The 14,547-nt window shown below is 37.1% G+C and overlaps 1 protein-coding gene across 3 annotated transcripts in view; it reads left to right on the top strand.

The window, feature by feature from the left end:
• The window catches only part of ripor3 (RIPOR family member 3), a 40,190-nt gene that overhangs the window by 12,479 nt on the left and 13,164 nt on the right, over positions 1–14,547 (top strand). The window contains exons 3-17 of one of the 3 annotated variants that reach the window (XM_062997560.1): positions 155–263; positions 2,378–2,527; positions 4,475–4,553; positions 4,739–4,762; positions 4,873–4,926; positions 5,283–5,432; positions 5,635–5,698; positions 5,778–5,821; positions 7,155–7,280; positions 9,864–10,009; positions 11,964–12,093; positions 12,193–12,396; positions 12,496–12,873; positions 12,986–13,134; positions 14,096–14,294. In XM_062997560.1, the coding sequence (XP_062853630.1) occupies positions 166–263; positions 2,378–2,527; positions 4,475–4,553; positions 4,739–4,762; positions 4,873–4,926; positions 5,283–5,432; positions 5,635–5,698; positions 5,778–5,821; positions 7,155–7,280; positions 9,864–10,009; positions 11,964–12,093; positions 12,193–12,396; positions 12,496–12,873; positions 12,986–13,134; positions 14,096–14,294 (1,995 nt within the window). In that variant the 5' untranslated portion in view covers positions 155–165. Of the gene's footprint in view, positions 1–154; positions 264–2,377; positions 2,528–4,474; positions 4,554–4,738; positions 4,763–4,872; positions 4,927–5,282; positions 5,433–5,634; positions 5,699–5,777; positions 5,822–7,154; positions 7,281–9,863; positions 10,010–11,963; positions 12,094–12,192; positions 12,874–12,985; positions 13,135–14,095; positions 14,295–14,547 lie in introns of those variants that run through there. The other 2 variants (XM_062997561.1, XM_062997562.1) reach the window with 2 other exon arrangements.

The raw sequence follows: 14,547 nt of genomic DNA, 5'->3' as shown, positions 1-14,547 counted from the left end.
ATCAACTGTGCCTCATGAGCCAAAAAGGAAGTGCAGAAGGGCATCACTCCAACATAGCTTACTGCCAAACTCATTCAGCCGCTGAGCCATGTTACAATTATTTTGATAAAGGGTTTTCAATGTACAAGAATATAAAAGAAATTGTGTTTTGCAGGTGGAGAAGGAATGTCTGTAAAGTTGAAATTTGATTGTCAAGGAGAAGGTGCCATGGTGCAGAGAAGTCAGTCTTTTACTGGAGTCAACACACTCACTGGCCGACGTCGGTTTGTATCCTAGTGTTTGTATCTGTTTAAATCTGTTTAGAACTATAATTTTTTACTGCATGGCTTGTTAATACTAGTATTGCTGGAAGCTTGCTTTTATTTTGCATAATATTACAGGCATACCAGTCATTTAATATGATTTGTGGTTACCTGATTTATGGTGAAATTATTATCTTAAAAGCAAAATTGTTTCCTTCACACAGTGGCGCTAATGGCTATTTCTTTGTAAAATCAAAAATCTTGAGAAAATGCTTCTTCAGGGTCAGAATTTACTCTTACCACTAAGAGCTTATTTAACATTCAGCTGCCTGTGTATGTTTGTGTGTGTGAGAGAGACAATGTGTTAGCAATGTGTTCAAGTTTATTTCCACATTTTAATATTTGCAACATTCCAGTATAATTAATCAGTCATAAAGACCATATAAAGAAACAATACATATGCAGATGTGAAAATCATATTTTGGCCAAACTTGCTGGGTTTATATTTACGTAAACTTAATTAATAAAAACTCATGTCTACATGGGTCTTTCCAATTAGTGCAGTTGTTAGTTAAACCACTTTACTCACCTTTACAGGCATGTACACTGATCAGCCATAACATTAAAACCACCTCCTTGTTTCTACACTCACTCTCCATTTTATCAGCTCCACTTACCATATAGAAGCACTTTGTAGTTCTACAATTACTGACTGTAGTTTCTCTGCATGCTTTGTTAACCTGCTTTCACCCTGTTCTTCAATGTTTAGGACCACCTCAGAGCAGGTATTATTTAGGTGGTGGATGATTCTCAGCACTGCAGTGACACTGACAAGGTGGTGGTGTGTTAGTGTGTGTTGTGCTGGTATGAATGGATCAGACACAGCAGCGCTGCTGGAGTTTTTAAATACCGTGTCCACTCACTGTCCACTCTATTTGACACTCCTACCTAGTTGGTCCACCTTGTAGATGTAAAGTCAGAGACGATCTATTGCTGCTGTTTGAGTTGGTCATCTTCTAGACCTTCATCAGTGGTCACAGGACGCTGCCCACAGGGCACTGTTGACTGGATATTTCAGTAAAAAACTCCAGCAGTGCTGCTGTGTCTGATCCACTCATACCAGCACAACACACACTAACACACCACCACCATGTCATTGTCACTGCAATGCTGACCATTGAAGAACAGAGTGAAAGCAGGCTAAAACAGTATGTAGAGAAACAGATGGACTACAGTCAGTAATTGTAGAACTACAAAGAGCTTCTATATGGTAAGTGGAGCTGATAAAATAGACAGTGAGTGTAGAAACAAGGAGGTGGTTTTGATGTTATGGCTGATCAGTGTATATTAATATTGCTGAGTCACAAGATTCTTCACCATGTACATGAATCTTAAAAAAATGTTGGTAGCACTTTAATCTTGATTTTATTACAAAGTTTAAAGAATCAGTTTTATGATTCTGGTGCATACATTCTTTTGACAAAAGGTTCTGTTCTTGATTCTTTTCTTTCTCTTTTTTGTCCGGTCTTGTCTTTTCTTATGTAGTCCTTTCCTTTTTTTTAAATTATGTAACTTTTTTAATCATTTTTGTCAACCTGCTTTATGTTTCTCAAATTGTGTTCTGTCTCATCTGCTTTGCCTTTTTGTTTTGAAAAGAGAGGTGGTGTCACAATTTGGACCAAAGGGTTGTATACAGAAATGCATTTTTGGTTATATTAATGTAGTTTAGAGCTGCTTCACTGTGTTTTACTAATATTAAAGTTCTTTACTATGTGTTGACATCTTCTAAGAGTATATGCTTACAGTATCCCAATACAGTATTGAGATTATCTTAGAGAGGTCAGAATTAGTACATTTTAGAGTTTAAACTACATATTTTGTTCTTGTATATTATTGTCTTTTTTTATTCATTTTCTTTAATTTGTTTCTTGTTTTTACCACTCTTATCTCATCCTGTCTTGTTTCATCTTGTCCCTTTCCTCTTTTCTTCACTTTCTTTTCATGTCTGGTCATGGATCATCTTGTCTTGTGTACTTTTTTCTATTTTCTATGTTTCTTTTTTTTTTTTAAATATCTTCAACTGCTTTCCTTTCCCTCACTCCCTGCTTGTCCTTGCCCTCTCCTTCTACTTAAAGTCTATCGTCAGCCTGCAGTTCTCTGCGCAGCAAAGGCCTTGCTGGAAAATCTCCCAGAATGTCCTCATCAGCTCGAATGGTTGGCAGTATTTGGGGAAAACACCCTGAGCAGGTCGACAGGATCTTCCAAGCCTTACGGAAAGGGCTTAAGTGGGTACCAAATTACAATATAATAAACCTTAACACCTAAGTTACTTTAGACTGTTGCTAGAGAACAATAATTACATTTTAATAATATACATCTGATATGACACCAATACTAAAGGGTGATCTTGAAACATACAGTAGTTGAAGTACCTGCTGCTTATGTCCTGCTATCAAATACTACAGGACTCCTTCAAATATCTTGTGAAGTCTATGGATCTGCAGGCCAGAGCGGTTTGGACTGCATATTAGGCAGGTCATCCTAATATAGTGACTGTGTATACAGTTTGTTTTTTAAGCATAAAAAAAGAGATGCTAAAAAAAAGAAATGCTCAAAGCTGATTATTAAAAAGTATGACAAAGCTGTTGTTGTTAGATACACCTTAAAGATTTTTTGTCACGAAAAGATTGATGCACAATTTTGGTACAACGTTGTCCTGTTTATTTAGGAAAATTGACTGTGAAAATACACATGGTTATGAACGTCTCTCGGATGGACTCATTTTTAAAAATAAATATTTAAGTATTAAATGTTTTATAGAATTAAAACTTTGATTTTAATTATAGTCAAATTATTCCTATTTTTTGTTTTAACTATTGATTTTATTTGTCTAAATGCTGTATATACTCAATTCTAGGAAAAGTTGAGACATATTATAAAATAAAATGAAAACAAGAATCAGTGATTGGTTTATTCTCTTGAACCCTGAACCATAATGCTGATGGCACTGCTGGACATCTTGCAATGTTTCTTGGCCGACCACTGCATCTACGGATCTCAGAGTTGCTCATTTCTTTGAGCTTCCTCAAAAGAGCTTAAACATCACATCTTTAAACCGCAGTCTGCTTTGACTCACTAATGCAATATAACTTCCACAACCTTAGCAATGTAGCAGTTTGGCTGTTACTCACCAAGTTTTAAGCCTCCTACACAGCTGTTTCTGTTTCAATTAATGACTGTGTTTTAACCTACATATGGAAATGATGATCATCACCTTTTTGGTATTATTGGTTAATCATACACCAGACTATAATCCTACAAAATTCCTGACTTTGTGCAAAAAAACTGATGCTGTTTTGAATGCAAAGCGTGGTCACACCAAATACTGATGTGATTTAAATTTACTATTAAACTATAAAACTATTTACTAACTATTAACACTTTTTAAAAGCATTCTTACTTTGCAGTATTTCTTCACACCTGCCTAAAACACTGTACTGTATGCTGCCATCAGCGCAACATCTTTTCCTGGAAGGTCCATGAAAAGTTAATAGGAGGGTGATATAACAAAGTAATAGGCATGCCTCTGTCTGTACATTTTGAGTGTGTTGCAGGCATCATAATGTAAATATGTTAGAAAATACAAATCTCTTTTTAGCAGAAGAGTTTCACATGCAGTGTAGGAATGGACTGCAGTGCAGTACTGTTGTTACTGCTGTTTTTAGGTCGACCTGCAACTCCTTTCTTTCGGCTCCAATTGTCAGTCGCATTGTGGAATCTAAGAAAATGTACCTTTTCAATGTTTAAGATGTTTGCTATGACTGTTTTTTATTTAATTTTTTTAAAGCTCCTTTAGCTGATTCATGATTCATCATCTTACAGCATAAAACTTTTCAAGCAACAGCAAAATGTAATAAATACAATACAGTAGCAACTATAAAACCACCATAATAAAACCAAATTTAAAGTTATAGTAAATAAAGTGCTTTATTTGAAGTGTATGCTTGTGCAAATTCAATATACATAATGTGTACAAACTTGTAGTGGACATGTATTGTAAACATATTAAATAATCTAAATAGTAGTTCAATAATTACTTACCCCCACTGTAGATACAACTACCACAATCTAATGGCATTTTAATAGGAAGCTAAGTAGAACAGCTTAAAAATTATTATTGCTGGCACTACATAAGATCACATTAACAAACAATAACAACTTTTTGCTTATAGGGAGTATCTTGAGAACCGCCAGGCAGAACTTGACTTCCTTACATCCCAGCAGAGAAACACTAAAAGGAACTCCAGACTGGTGAGGCTTTTTGGTAGATGCCTAAGCCAAATCAAATTTTTGAAAAAGTTTCATAAATGATGTAACTGTTCTTTAAGCTAATGTTCTTTTATATGCTAACAAGTTATTCATAATTGTGGTATATTGCCAATGCAGTTGAGCTGTAAATGTGTACAATATTAAAATATATTTTTTATACCTTTTAGGCATTTTTTTATGACTTGGAGAAGGTGATGACACTTTTGTTCTGGTATTTTCATACACACAATACAAAGAATCTTGTCATATTATTCAGTTGGTTGTCAAATCCAGTATATCAATTTCTGCCTCCCAATAACAGGAAATACGAACCAGTGAAAGGTACATAAGGCGATTGCAGTTTCAACTTAGTAAGGTAAAGTCAAAATTAAAATTTATATAAATGATGGCCTGGGTACTTTATCAATTTTACTTAGAAGTTAATTATTGTAATAAGTTTATCTCAACAAAAACAAAAAGTAACAATTTGGGAAAGTTTGGGGGCCCTTTGTAAATTACCTGTGCACATTAGACACATTCAACGGCATATTTATATATTTATTGATCACAATTATTTGACAAAATGTAACATTTACAGTCCAGGCCAAAAGATCTATGAAACCCTGCATGTAATTGGTAGACATTATTTAGCAACTTTAGCAACAAAACTGTTTCAGTTAGCTGTTGATTAGACTTACAACAGTGAGAAATAATGTTATGTAATATTTGCAGATTGAGGAGTTGTATGAAATGTATTGTATCCAGTGGCGACTATGTCAAGGAGCATTAAACATGAAGCATGCATTTTCCCTTTCTCCATCCTCACGGGCTTCTCGAGAAAGTCTGCTAGAGCTTAACCGCAACCACAGACACAGTCTAGAGGTACGATCGGTCCAAAACACATGATCAGATCTATGTATTTTCTGTGACTCTGTCATTGTTTTCTCTTTCACACAAAAGCCTCAATGTCATGATGTATCTTTGTTTGTCAGAGGGTTTGATTTGTTCAAATGGTGGTTTTAAACTCAGTACAGTAGCAGGCTAGATTAACTAATAATAGTGTGACCCCTGTTTGTGGTTATAGGATATGTGTGCAACAGAGGCAGAACTGGAGCTTCTCCTGGGAGAACTACAAATTAAAATGAAAGGTTCAAATCCCCAAGATATTTAGCATTTTTCTGTGTTTCTATGAAAACACTTTCTAAAACCTTTCCTTTTTTCTTACAGGCTTGATAGGCTTTGCTCGCCTGTGCCCAGGTGATCAGTATGAGGTAGGTGAACACAACAGCTTTTATTTAGCATTTTTTTAGTATTAGGGCACTTGTATCACATATCAGTTTTGGGATTTCAATAATTTTATAAACAGTTTTTTTCCCGGTGACCAGATGATTGGAATGTATACTGTTTTGTCCAAAAAAACCTTCATGAAATTAAACCTTTTTAATCATGTCAGTTATAGGAAAATATTAAAAAGAAAAATTAAATAAACATTTGCATATAGCAACTTGGTTTTATATAGGTACCCCGTGTTTTCTGGTGAAACTGGGTCTGCTGTTACCATGATGAGGATAAAGTAGCTGATAAAATGAAATACAGTAAATATAACAATCTAGAATATTACTTGCTGCCTCTATATAATCATTATATTGACTCTTTATGACTACAGTATCCATGACTCTGTATCTATGTAAATAGAGCTTGCTTGATTGCACCTACAATGCCACCTCCTGTTTCTTCTATTTTTGCATATTTGTCATACTTTTGTTTTACTAAACATAATGTCACCAAAATACTTTTAATATTAGCCAAATGTTTTTCTTTAATTGGCGATGTCATTTATTGAAGGAAAGGAGCAGTTCAGCCCTACTTGGTCATATGTGACAAAAGTACCTGGCCCCTTCAAATTTACCTGACAAATTGGTTAAATTTTACATTGACATGATTTCTGCCAGACCTGTGTGTTTAAATACCACTTTAATAGAACCTGTCTGGCAATGGGAAGTAGACCTAAAGGTCTTAAAAAGCTGCAAATGATCATTTTATAGAGATTCCAATACAGATGTAAAACAAAGTCTTTAAAATCTTCCAGTCTGAAAGGGTTTACTAAGCCATTGCTTCAGCAAACCACAGTGAGAACCTTTATCCACAAATGAAGAACAGTGGTGAACATAGAACAGTGGTGAACTTTATAAGGGATGGCTAGCCTATCACAATTTCATCATAAACAATTTGACGTCTCATCCAGGGGGTCACAAATAAGGTTTAGGAGGGCAAAGTAATGACAAAAGCCCCCACTTGTGGTTTTATGTCCATATGATCAGCAACAAACCTTAGCAACATTTTAGGTGATTTTCCCTTTAAGCCCATGTCAATGTAAATGTCACTTAACTATGAGTAGTGCTATTTATGTTCCACCAGTTTATAATGGAAGACCAAGTTTTTGAATTACATTTGACCATTAGGACATTATTTCTTCACCAGAAAGTAAGAGTTTGGAGTATCTGGAGTTTAGATTTCCAATTACAGTGCTTCAGTTTTAGTGGAATGAATATACTGTATATGACACATTCACTAACATACCTATTTTTTTTTCTCTCTGTGTAGGTGTTAATCCGGTTGGGCAGTCAACGATGGAAGATCAGGGGGCGGATCCAGACTGATGACAGACAGATATGGGATGAGGTGGACATGGTCTTTCTCCCTCGTATTCATGAGAACTTTGAAATCAAGGTAAATGATGCATAGCAGCATGCACATGTTTAAACATTACTTCTTCTGAAGCCATGTTTACAGAGTAACGTAAATCTGTAATCGTACGTAATCGTATGTGTTAATCTGTAGTCAGCTATATCAGGTGTCATTTGAGTAGAAAAACTGCAGAAAGTTTCCAGTCCTTTTTTGTCTTTGACCTCATCTTGAGTATCAATTTGTTTGCTGATTTCCCTTTGAGAGTGGCCTTGCTGATGCAAAATTATGATTTTATATCTGTTGAATTCTGTGATCTTTGGCATTTTGGCTGGAATTATGTGATTGAAAGTTGATCTTATACATATTAGCAAGCTTCCAATGAATTAAACTTATACAACATGTGTATGTAATGCTCAAGCATGTCTTGCACAAACCTGGTGTAACAAACCTTTTTTACAACAGTCATTTTGACATGAAATAGTAGGTTAGCAATGCCATTTTTATGGCTCCATTTCATTTAGGTTTAACAGAGCCAGGTTCCTGTTATTTTATACAAGCTGTTTTTTCTGTTTTTAATACTGCATACACATTTTTGTATTTTGTATTCCAATAAAGAGACTGAGAAATATTTATTTTTGCTCATTATACCATTGCTAAAACAACAAATCTAATGGTGGCCTAAGACTTTTGCACAGAACCATACCCCTAGCATAATGCTTTCACCACCATGTTTCACAGTAAGAATGAAATTAGCCAGTTGATTCAGTGTTTATTCTTTCCAGACATAGTACTTGCTTTTCTGAACAAGAATTTAGATTTTTGTCTTATCAGACCAAAGAATATCTCTATGGCCCCTCAGGTGGCACAGCGGTAAAATATGCTAGCACACCAGAGCTGGGATTTCGAATACATTGTATAGAATCTCAGCTCTGCCATCCAGCTGGTCTGGGCAGCTATATGAACAACGTTTGGCTGTTGTTCATACAGGGTTAGGGAGCCGGATAGGGACCTCATAACTGATGCAATTATGATCTCTGCTGGCTGGTTAATGACGTCTGCACAGAGAGAGAAATAATGTTGATCAGGGTGTGGCTCTCCGTGCACAAGGCTACTGCTCACGTGTTGGAGGGGGCATGTGTCAGTTTGCTTTCCTTAATCGGGGCAGGGGGCAGCACCAGTAGAGAGGAAGCATGACACAATTGGGTAAAAATTGGACGCGCTAAAAGATCAGGAGAAAAAGGGAGAAAATGCATTTTAAAAAAGAATATCTTTATCATGTCGAGTCCTTTACATGCTGTTTAGCAAACTCAGACTCCACAGTGATTTCCATCTTGCCTTGCCACAGTAAGATTCCCGAGATCCACAGGCAGTTTTTTGAACTTCATTGCCTGTTTTTTGTCCTGGCAATGCAAATTGGAAATGGATTTTACCCATTAAACATGACACCCAAAATGACAAAGTAAGAAAAAAAAAAAAATCAAAACAATAAAATCTCTTCTTCATTCAGACCCTTCATGTGGCACTCCAGTTATTGTCAGGTGAATTCTGTTGGCTTTACTTATACTCATAATCTGTCTAGAACTGGAGTACACCTGTTGAAAATTCAATTGATTCAGCTTTATTTGGAAAGTCACACACATGGGTCTATAAGTGCTCACAATTTACACTGCAGTGTACTGTAGTACAAAAACCCAGCCATGAAGTTCAACAAACTGAATCTCTGGGATCAAATTGTGGCAAGGCATAGATCTGGGCAAAATTATTAAAATCTAAGGCTTTGAGTGTTCCCAAGACCACGTTAGCCTTTTATACATTTTAAAATGAACACGCTTGGTAAATCTTTAAATCTTACTAAAATTGGCCATTCAGGCAAGAAGGGCCTTGGTCAGGGGGGTAGAAAACAACCCAACAGTCACTCTAAAAGAGCTCCAAAAGTCCTGCATCGAGAGAGGACAGCGTAATTAGACACACAACCATTTCTGGAGCTTCAGAATGGCAAGACAGAAGCCACTGTTGAGTCGGAGTTTGATAAACGTAATGTAAAGGACTCTGTCAACATAAAGATAGGATTGCCTGGTCTCATGAGGTGAAAGCTGATCTCTTCGAGCAGAAAAGCAAGCACTATGTGTGCTGAAAAAGAGCATTGCACATCAATTAATGCGTAATGTCATCCTTACAAAATCATAGTAGTAGTAGCACCATGCAATTTCTTAAGTTTTTAGGGACACATTTTTTAAGCAGTGCATAAATTAAAATGAAAAACTACAGAGCCATAGCAAACACTTTAAACTTCTGTGTTAATTTGCAAATGAAAGGTTAATGGCACCACAAGTAATCATATCTGGGCATGTTTGCAAAATTTCAGAATTTGTTCTGAAATAGTTGCAGGATGACCTGAGAGCGGCAGAAGCAACAGTTGCACAGTATAAAAAGTGTAATAATAAGCATAATTAATTGCACCATAATCATTTTGTCACTAAGAACAAATGAATTAAATTAACAAATGAATGAATATACAGTATGTGCTTGGCCATTTGTAAATCTTAATCACACTACACACTCCCTGTGAAGAATTATCATGTTTAACAAATATTGATTATCAGCTTTTGACCTCCTATCTCCTAGGTTACAGAAATAAAAAGCCTGAGCTCCATGCTTGTTGGAATGGTGACATGTAAGAGTGCAGAATTCTTTATGGCACGTCCACAAACAATGGTTGTTGACATTACAGAACTGGGAACTATCAAACTACAGATGGAAGTGATCTGGAAGTAAGTAAAACTTGAATGTTATACAAATCCTTCACATATCTATAACTGACTTATTTGTCAAGCATAGGATAATTTTAAAATGTTTGCATTTTAAAAGGGCAGTTTTCTTATAAATACTGTAAAAATACACAAACAGCTAAAGAATAAATTGTATACACATTTGAATTAGTTAAATATACTACACTAATAAATAAATAAAAATTCAGTAGTTACCTAAGTGAATGATTTGGTCAGAGACTAAATGATGCCATGGCAGGAATGAACTGGGAGTGATGACACTGTATCTTTATAATAGTTGATCCATCTCAACATACACTCAAGTCGGAAATTCTGCACACCCCTTTCACCTTCTACACGTTTTGTTATATTACAGACTCATTGTACGTATAATAGATTGAGTTAATTTTTTGTTACAAAATTCTACACAAAACAGCCCACAATGACAAAGTGAAAGCAGGTTTTTAGACATTTGTGCTAATTTATTACAAATCAAAATGTAAAAAAATCACACGAACATAAGTGTGCACACTCTTTGATATGACACCCAAAAATGAGCTGAGGTGCATTTTGTTTTCACTGATACTGCTTGAGATGTTTCTACAATTTAATTGGAGTCCACCTGTGATAAATTTAATTGATTGGACATGATTGGGGATTGCCAACACCTGCCTGTATAAGGTCCCACAGTTAACATCAGAGCAAACTCCAAGCCATGGGGTCAAAGGAATTATCTGCAGACCTCAGAAACAGAACTGTGACAAGATCTGGAGAATGGTACAGAAAAATTGCTGCAGCTTTACAGGTTCCAAAGAGCACAGTGGCCTCCTAGGTCTGGCTGCCCGGCCAAACTGAGCAATCGGGGAAGACGGGCCTTGGCCAGGAAGGTGAGCAGGAACCTGAGAGTCACTCTGACAGAGCCCCAGCGTATCCTTGTGGAGAAGGGAGAACCTATAAGAAGATCAACCATCCAGGCAGCACTCCACAAATCACACCTTTATAGTAGAGTGTCCAGACGGCACATGACAGCCCACTTGGTGTTTGCCAAAAGGCACCTAGAGGACTCTCAAACCATGAAAAACAAGATTCTCTGGTCTGATGAAACCAAAATTGAACTTTTTGGCCTGAATACCAAGCGTCACATCTGGAGGAAACCAGACACCGCTCATCACCTGGCTAATGCCATCCCTACAGTGAAGCATGGCGGTGGCAGCATCATAATGTGGGGATGTTTTTTAGCAGCGGGACCGGGGCAAATAGTCCTGATGAAGTGAAAAGATGACTGCAGCTAAGTACACTGAGATCCTTGAAGAAAACCTGCTCCAGAGCGCTCTGGACCTCAGACTGGGGTGAAGGTTTACCTTCCAACATGACAACAACCTGAAGCACACAGTCAAGAGAACAAAGGAGTGGCTTCGGAGAAAGTCTGTGAATGTCCTTGAGTGGCCCAGCCAGAGCTCAGACCTGAATCCAATCGAACATCTGTGGAAGGAGCTGAAAATGGCTGTGTACCGACGCTCCACATCCAACCTGATGGAGCTTGCAAGGATATGCCAAGAGGAATGGGCAAAAATGTCAGTCCACAGTTCCTGTAGTTGGCAATCAGACTTTTAGACCATTTTTAAGGTTTGTTGCAGGAACAGACCTCTTGGATAACTTATGATTTACTTTTTTGTTGGCTTATTAATTTTTTAGTTTGTAGTCATGGGCACTTCCTTGAATTTTGTTTTCTGTAAAGTGTGTTTATTTCTTTGTACCTTTGTTTTCATTGCATTATACATATTGTCTCAGCCTTTCCAGAAACTGGGTTTCTTACTTCTCCCTTCTTACTCTGTAGGGAGGCAGATCTACATCCCTCAGTTGGGGTTTGTAGATCTAAATCCCTTTAAGTCCAAATCTTACATCCATGAGCTTCACCTGTGTTCTTACCTTCTCTCCTATTTTTATTTATTTACAGTCCTTTTGACAGTGGCCTGGTAAAGCCTGTAATGTCATCTGCCAGTCGACAGTCTATGCACAGCAGGACAGGATCAGTGAACAGCTGGAGTCCTCAAAACACTGCCAGCTTCACAGAAAAATACTTTTTAGTGAGTATTCAATTCACACAGTTTATTCCAACTTGTACAACTTCTAGGGTTTGTTATTACAGTTATTAAATAAAAAATAATATATTGTGTCTGTTTTAGTCTAAGATGCGTCATTTTCAAGACATGGATAGCACTTTCTCTATTGGATCCTGTGAATCCAGGGGTGTGTCTATACTCAGCTATCTTTCTGACTCTGCTCAGACACTCTCTCCACTAGCCAATGACAATCCTTTATCAACTGTTTCTGATCCCTCCATGGACTTTCAGCCAGTGGATGACATTTTAAGGACACCACTGGGAGAGGTAAAATTACTGCAAAGCTGGTTACAAATGTCTGCACATTTGTCTGCACATCTGTCTGCACATTTGTCTGATTTTCTAATATTTTATTGCAAACTACAGGAGGATGAAAGTGGAGAGTGGCCTTCAGGTTCTGAGACAGGATTTCCTAGTCCACGGGGAAACAAGGACGACTCCATATTTCATTATCAGCATTTCAGCACACCTGATATTCTTCGAAGAAACTGCAAAGTCAACGCCAAGCAGGAAGTGGAAGCAAAGGGGATGACGACCATAGATGAGACTAGGGTAGAGAAGGTCCAAGTTAAACAGCCGATGATTCTGAAAGCTGGTGTAGGGAACTTTCAAAAAAGAGCAGCAGCTATAAAAGCTACACTGGCACAAGCACAGGTGGATGCTGCCCTGGAGGAGATGAACTGTGCCAAGGCAGAGTTAAAGGATCTAGAACTACAAATGCTGCGGCTTAATCAAGTTTTGAAGGTAAGTTCATTAACATTGTTTGTTACATATCTATTAAAATTACTACACTCTGTAGCACACTTTAACTATTTATAATCCATTTAATACCTATTTTGTGCTTTTTGTTTTTTAGAGGGATATATTTCTTCCCCAGAAGTCTTCTGATGAGACTCTAAATGTAGAAGAAGAGAAAGTGTTAGGAAGTTTTGACTTTCTGTCCACTTTCTTTAATATAGAAGACAACATCTCCTGCACTGGTAGCGTTAGGCTCAGGGACAGCATGTAAGTTACAGCTAATGTATTACAGCAAGTGTTCTGTTCTGGTAGAATTTTCTGCTCATTACAAACAAAGAGTTTGAAAAGTTGCATGAGGAAGAAACCCTGGGAGAAAACACTGTTAGAAAGGAAACCCATTCTGTTTTGGTTGAGGTAGTGGGTAAATATATATGCATATTGTGGGCTGCTAAGACCTAATTAGTGAATGAGGTTAATTGAGCTGCTGATTGTAAGTCAAGGTCATCAGGTTTTTGATGGTGTTGCATTATAATGTCTATGTGGGATTGTAGCATCACTTCAATTGGTGTTCTGTACCAGTGAAAAAAAAACAGTTGTCTGACTGGGACTGTGTTCATAAATGATAGCATTGTATTGGTTGTGGTCCTCATTGATAGAGTTTGTTTCTTTAGGTAAGTGCGTTTTGGATTATGGAGACTGTCCTTGTGTAGATTAGTGAGGTTGGAGAGGTGTGGACAGCATGTGAGATTTTTTGTTGCGATGAAAGAGGATTTGGATGTGGCGTATTTGGATGTTCAAGTGAGATACTAGTTTTGGTATGTGGCAGTAGTTGTAGTGTGGGTAGCACTGTTGCCTCTCAGCAAGAAGGGCCTGGGATCAATTCCTTTCTGTGGAATATGTATGTTCTCCCTGTGTCTGTGTGGGTTTCCTCTGGGTGCTCCGGTTTCCAACCACAAGTTTTAAAGACATGCATCCAAGCCAGCTGAAGCTACTAAAATTCCCCTAGTTTTGAGTGTGTATGAATGTGTGTATGTCTGCCCTGTGCTGGACTGGTGACCTGTCTGGGTTGTTTCCTGCCTTTAGTTCAATAAAATGTGATCAGATAAAGTGATGATAAAACAGACAATAAATGTGTGAATGAAAAACCGGTTAAAATTTATTGCAGCATATAGGCCTACATAGTTATTTGTACATATGCAACCGCATTAATAATGTGTAATTGTTTTAGGTCATGTTTGTACAACGAAGATGTTGTGAAAAGCCCAGAGGTAATGACTAAGAATACTGCGCTGACCTTAGAGAATCAACAACCAGGGCACAGGGCAAATAGCACAGAAATGGAAAAAAACGGTCCACTCAGCACTGGAGATTACACTCTGGATCAAGCCCTGGAGATCCACCTCAATATCTGCACTGCACTACTGAGGGTGAGAAAGTACACTGTGCAAATAAATTACATTGATATGTAAAAACAATATTTTGCAACTTTTAATAAAAGCACATTAAAGTAAATTGTTTTAAATACTAAGATAAATATGTTGCATCGTCTAAATAACCACATTTAGATTAGTTTGTTATAAATTACACTGATGAAAATCTTAAAGGAACATTTGATCATCACAATATAACAGCAAGTCAATTAAATCTGACCAGTTAGGAAGCATAAGCGATTGTGAATCA

This window comes from Trichomycterus rosablanca, chromosome 6 (genome assembly GCF_030014385.1).
Source record: "Trichomycterus rosablanca isolate fTriRos1 chromosome 6, fTriRos1.hap1, whole genome shotgun sequence".
Classification (NCBI taxonomy): Eukaryota; Metazoa; Chordata; class Actinopteri; order Siluriformes; family Trichomycteridae; genus Trichomycterus; species Trichomycterus rosablanca.
The sequence above is the reverse complement of the archived record's forward strand: the minus strand, read 5'-3'. Positions and strand labels throughout refer to the sequence as shown.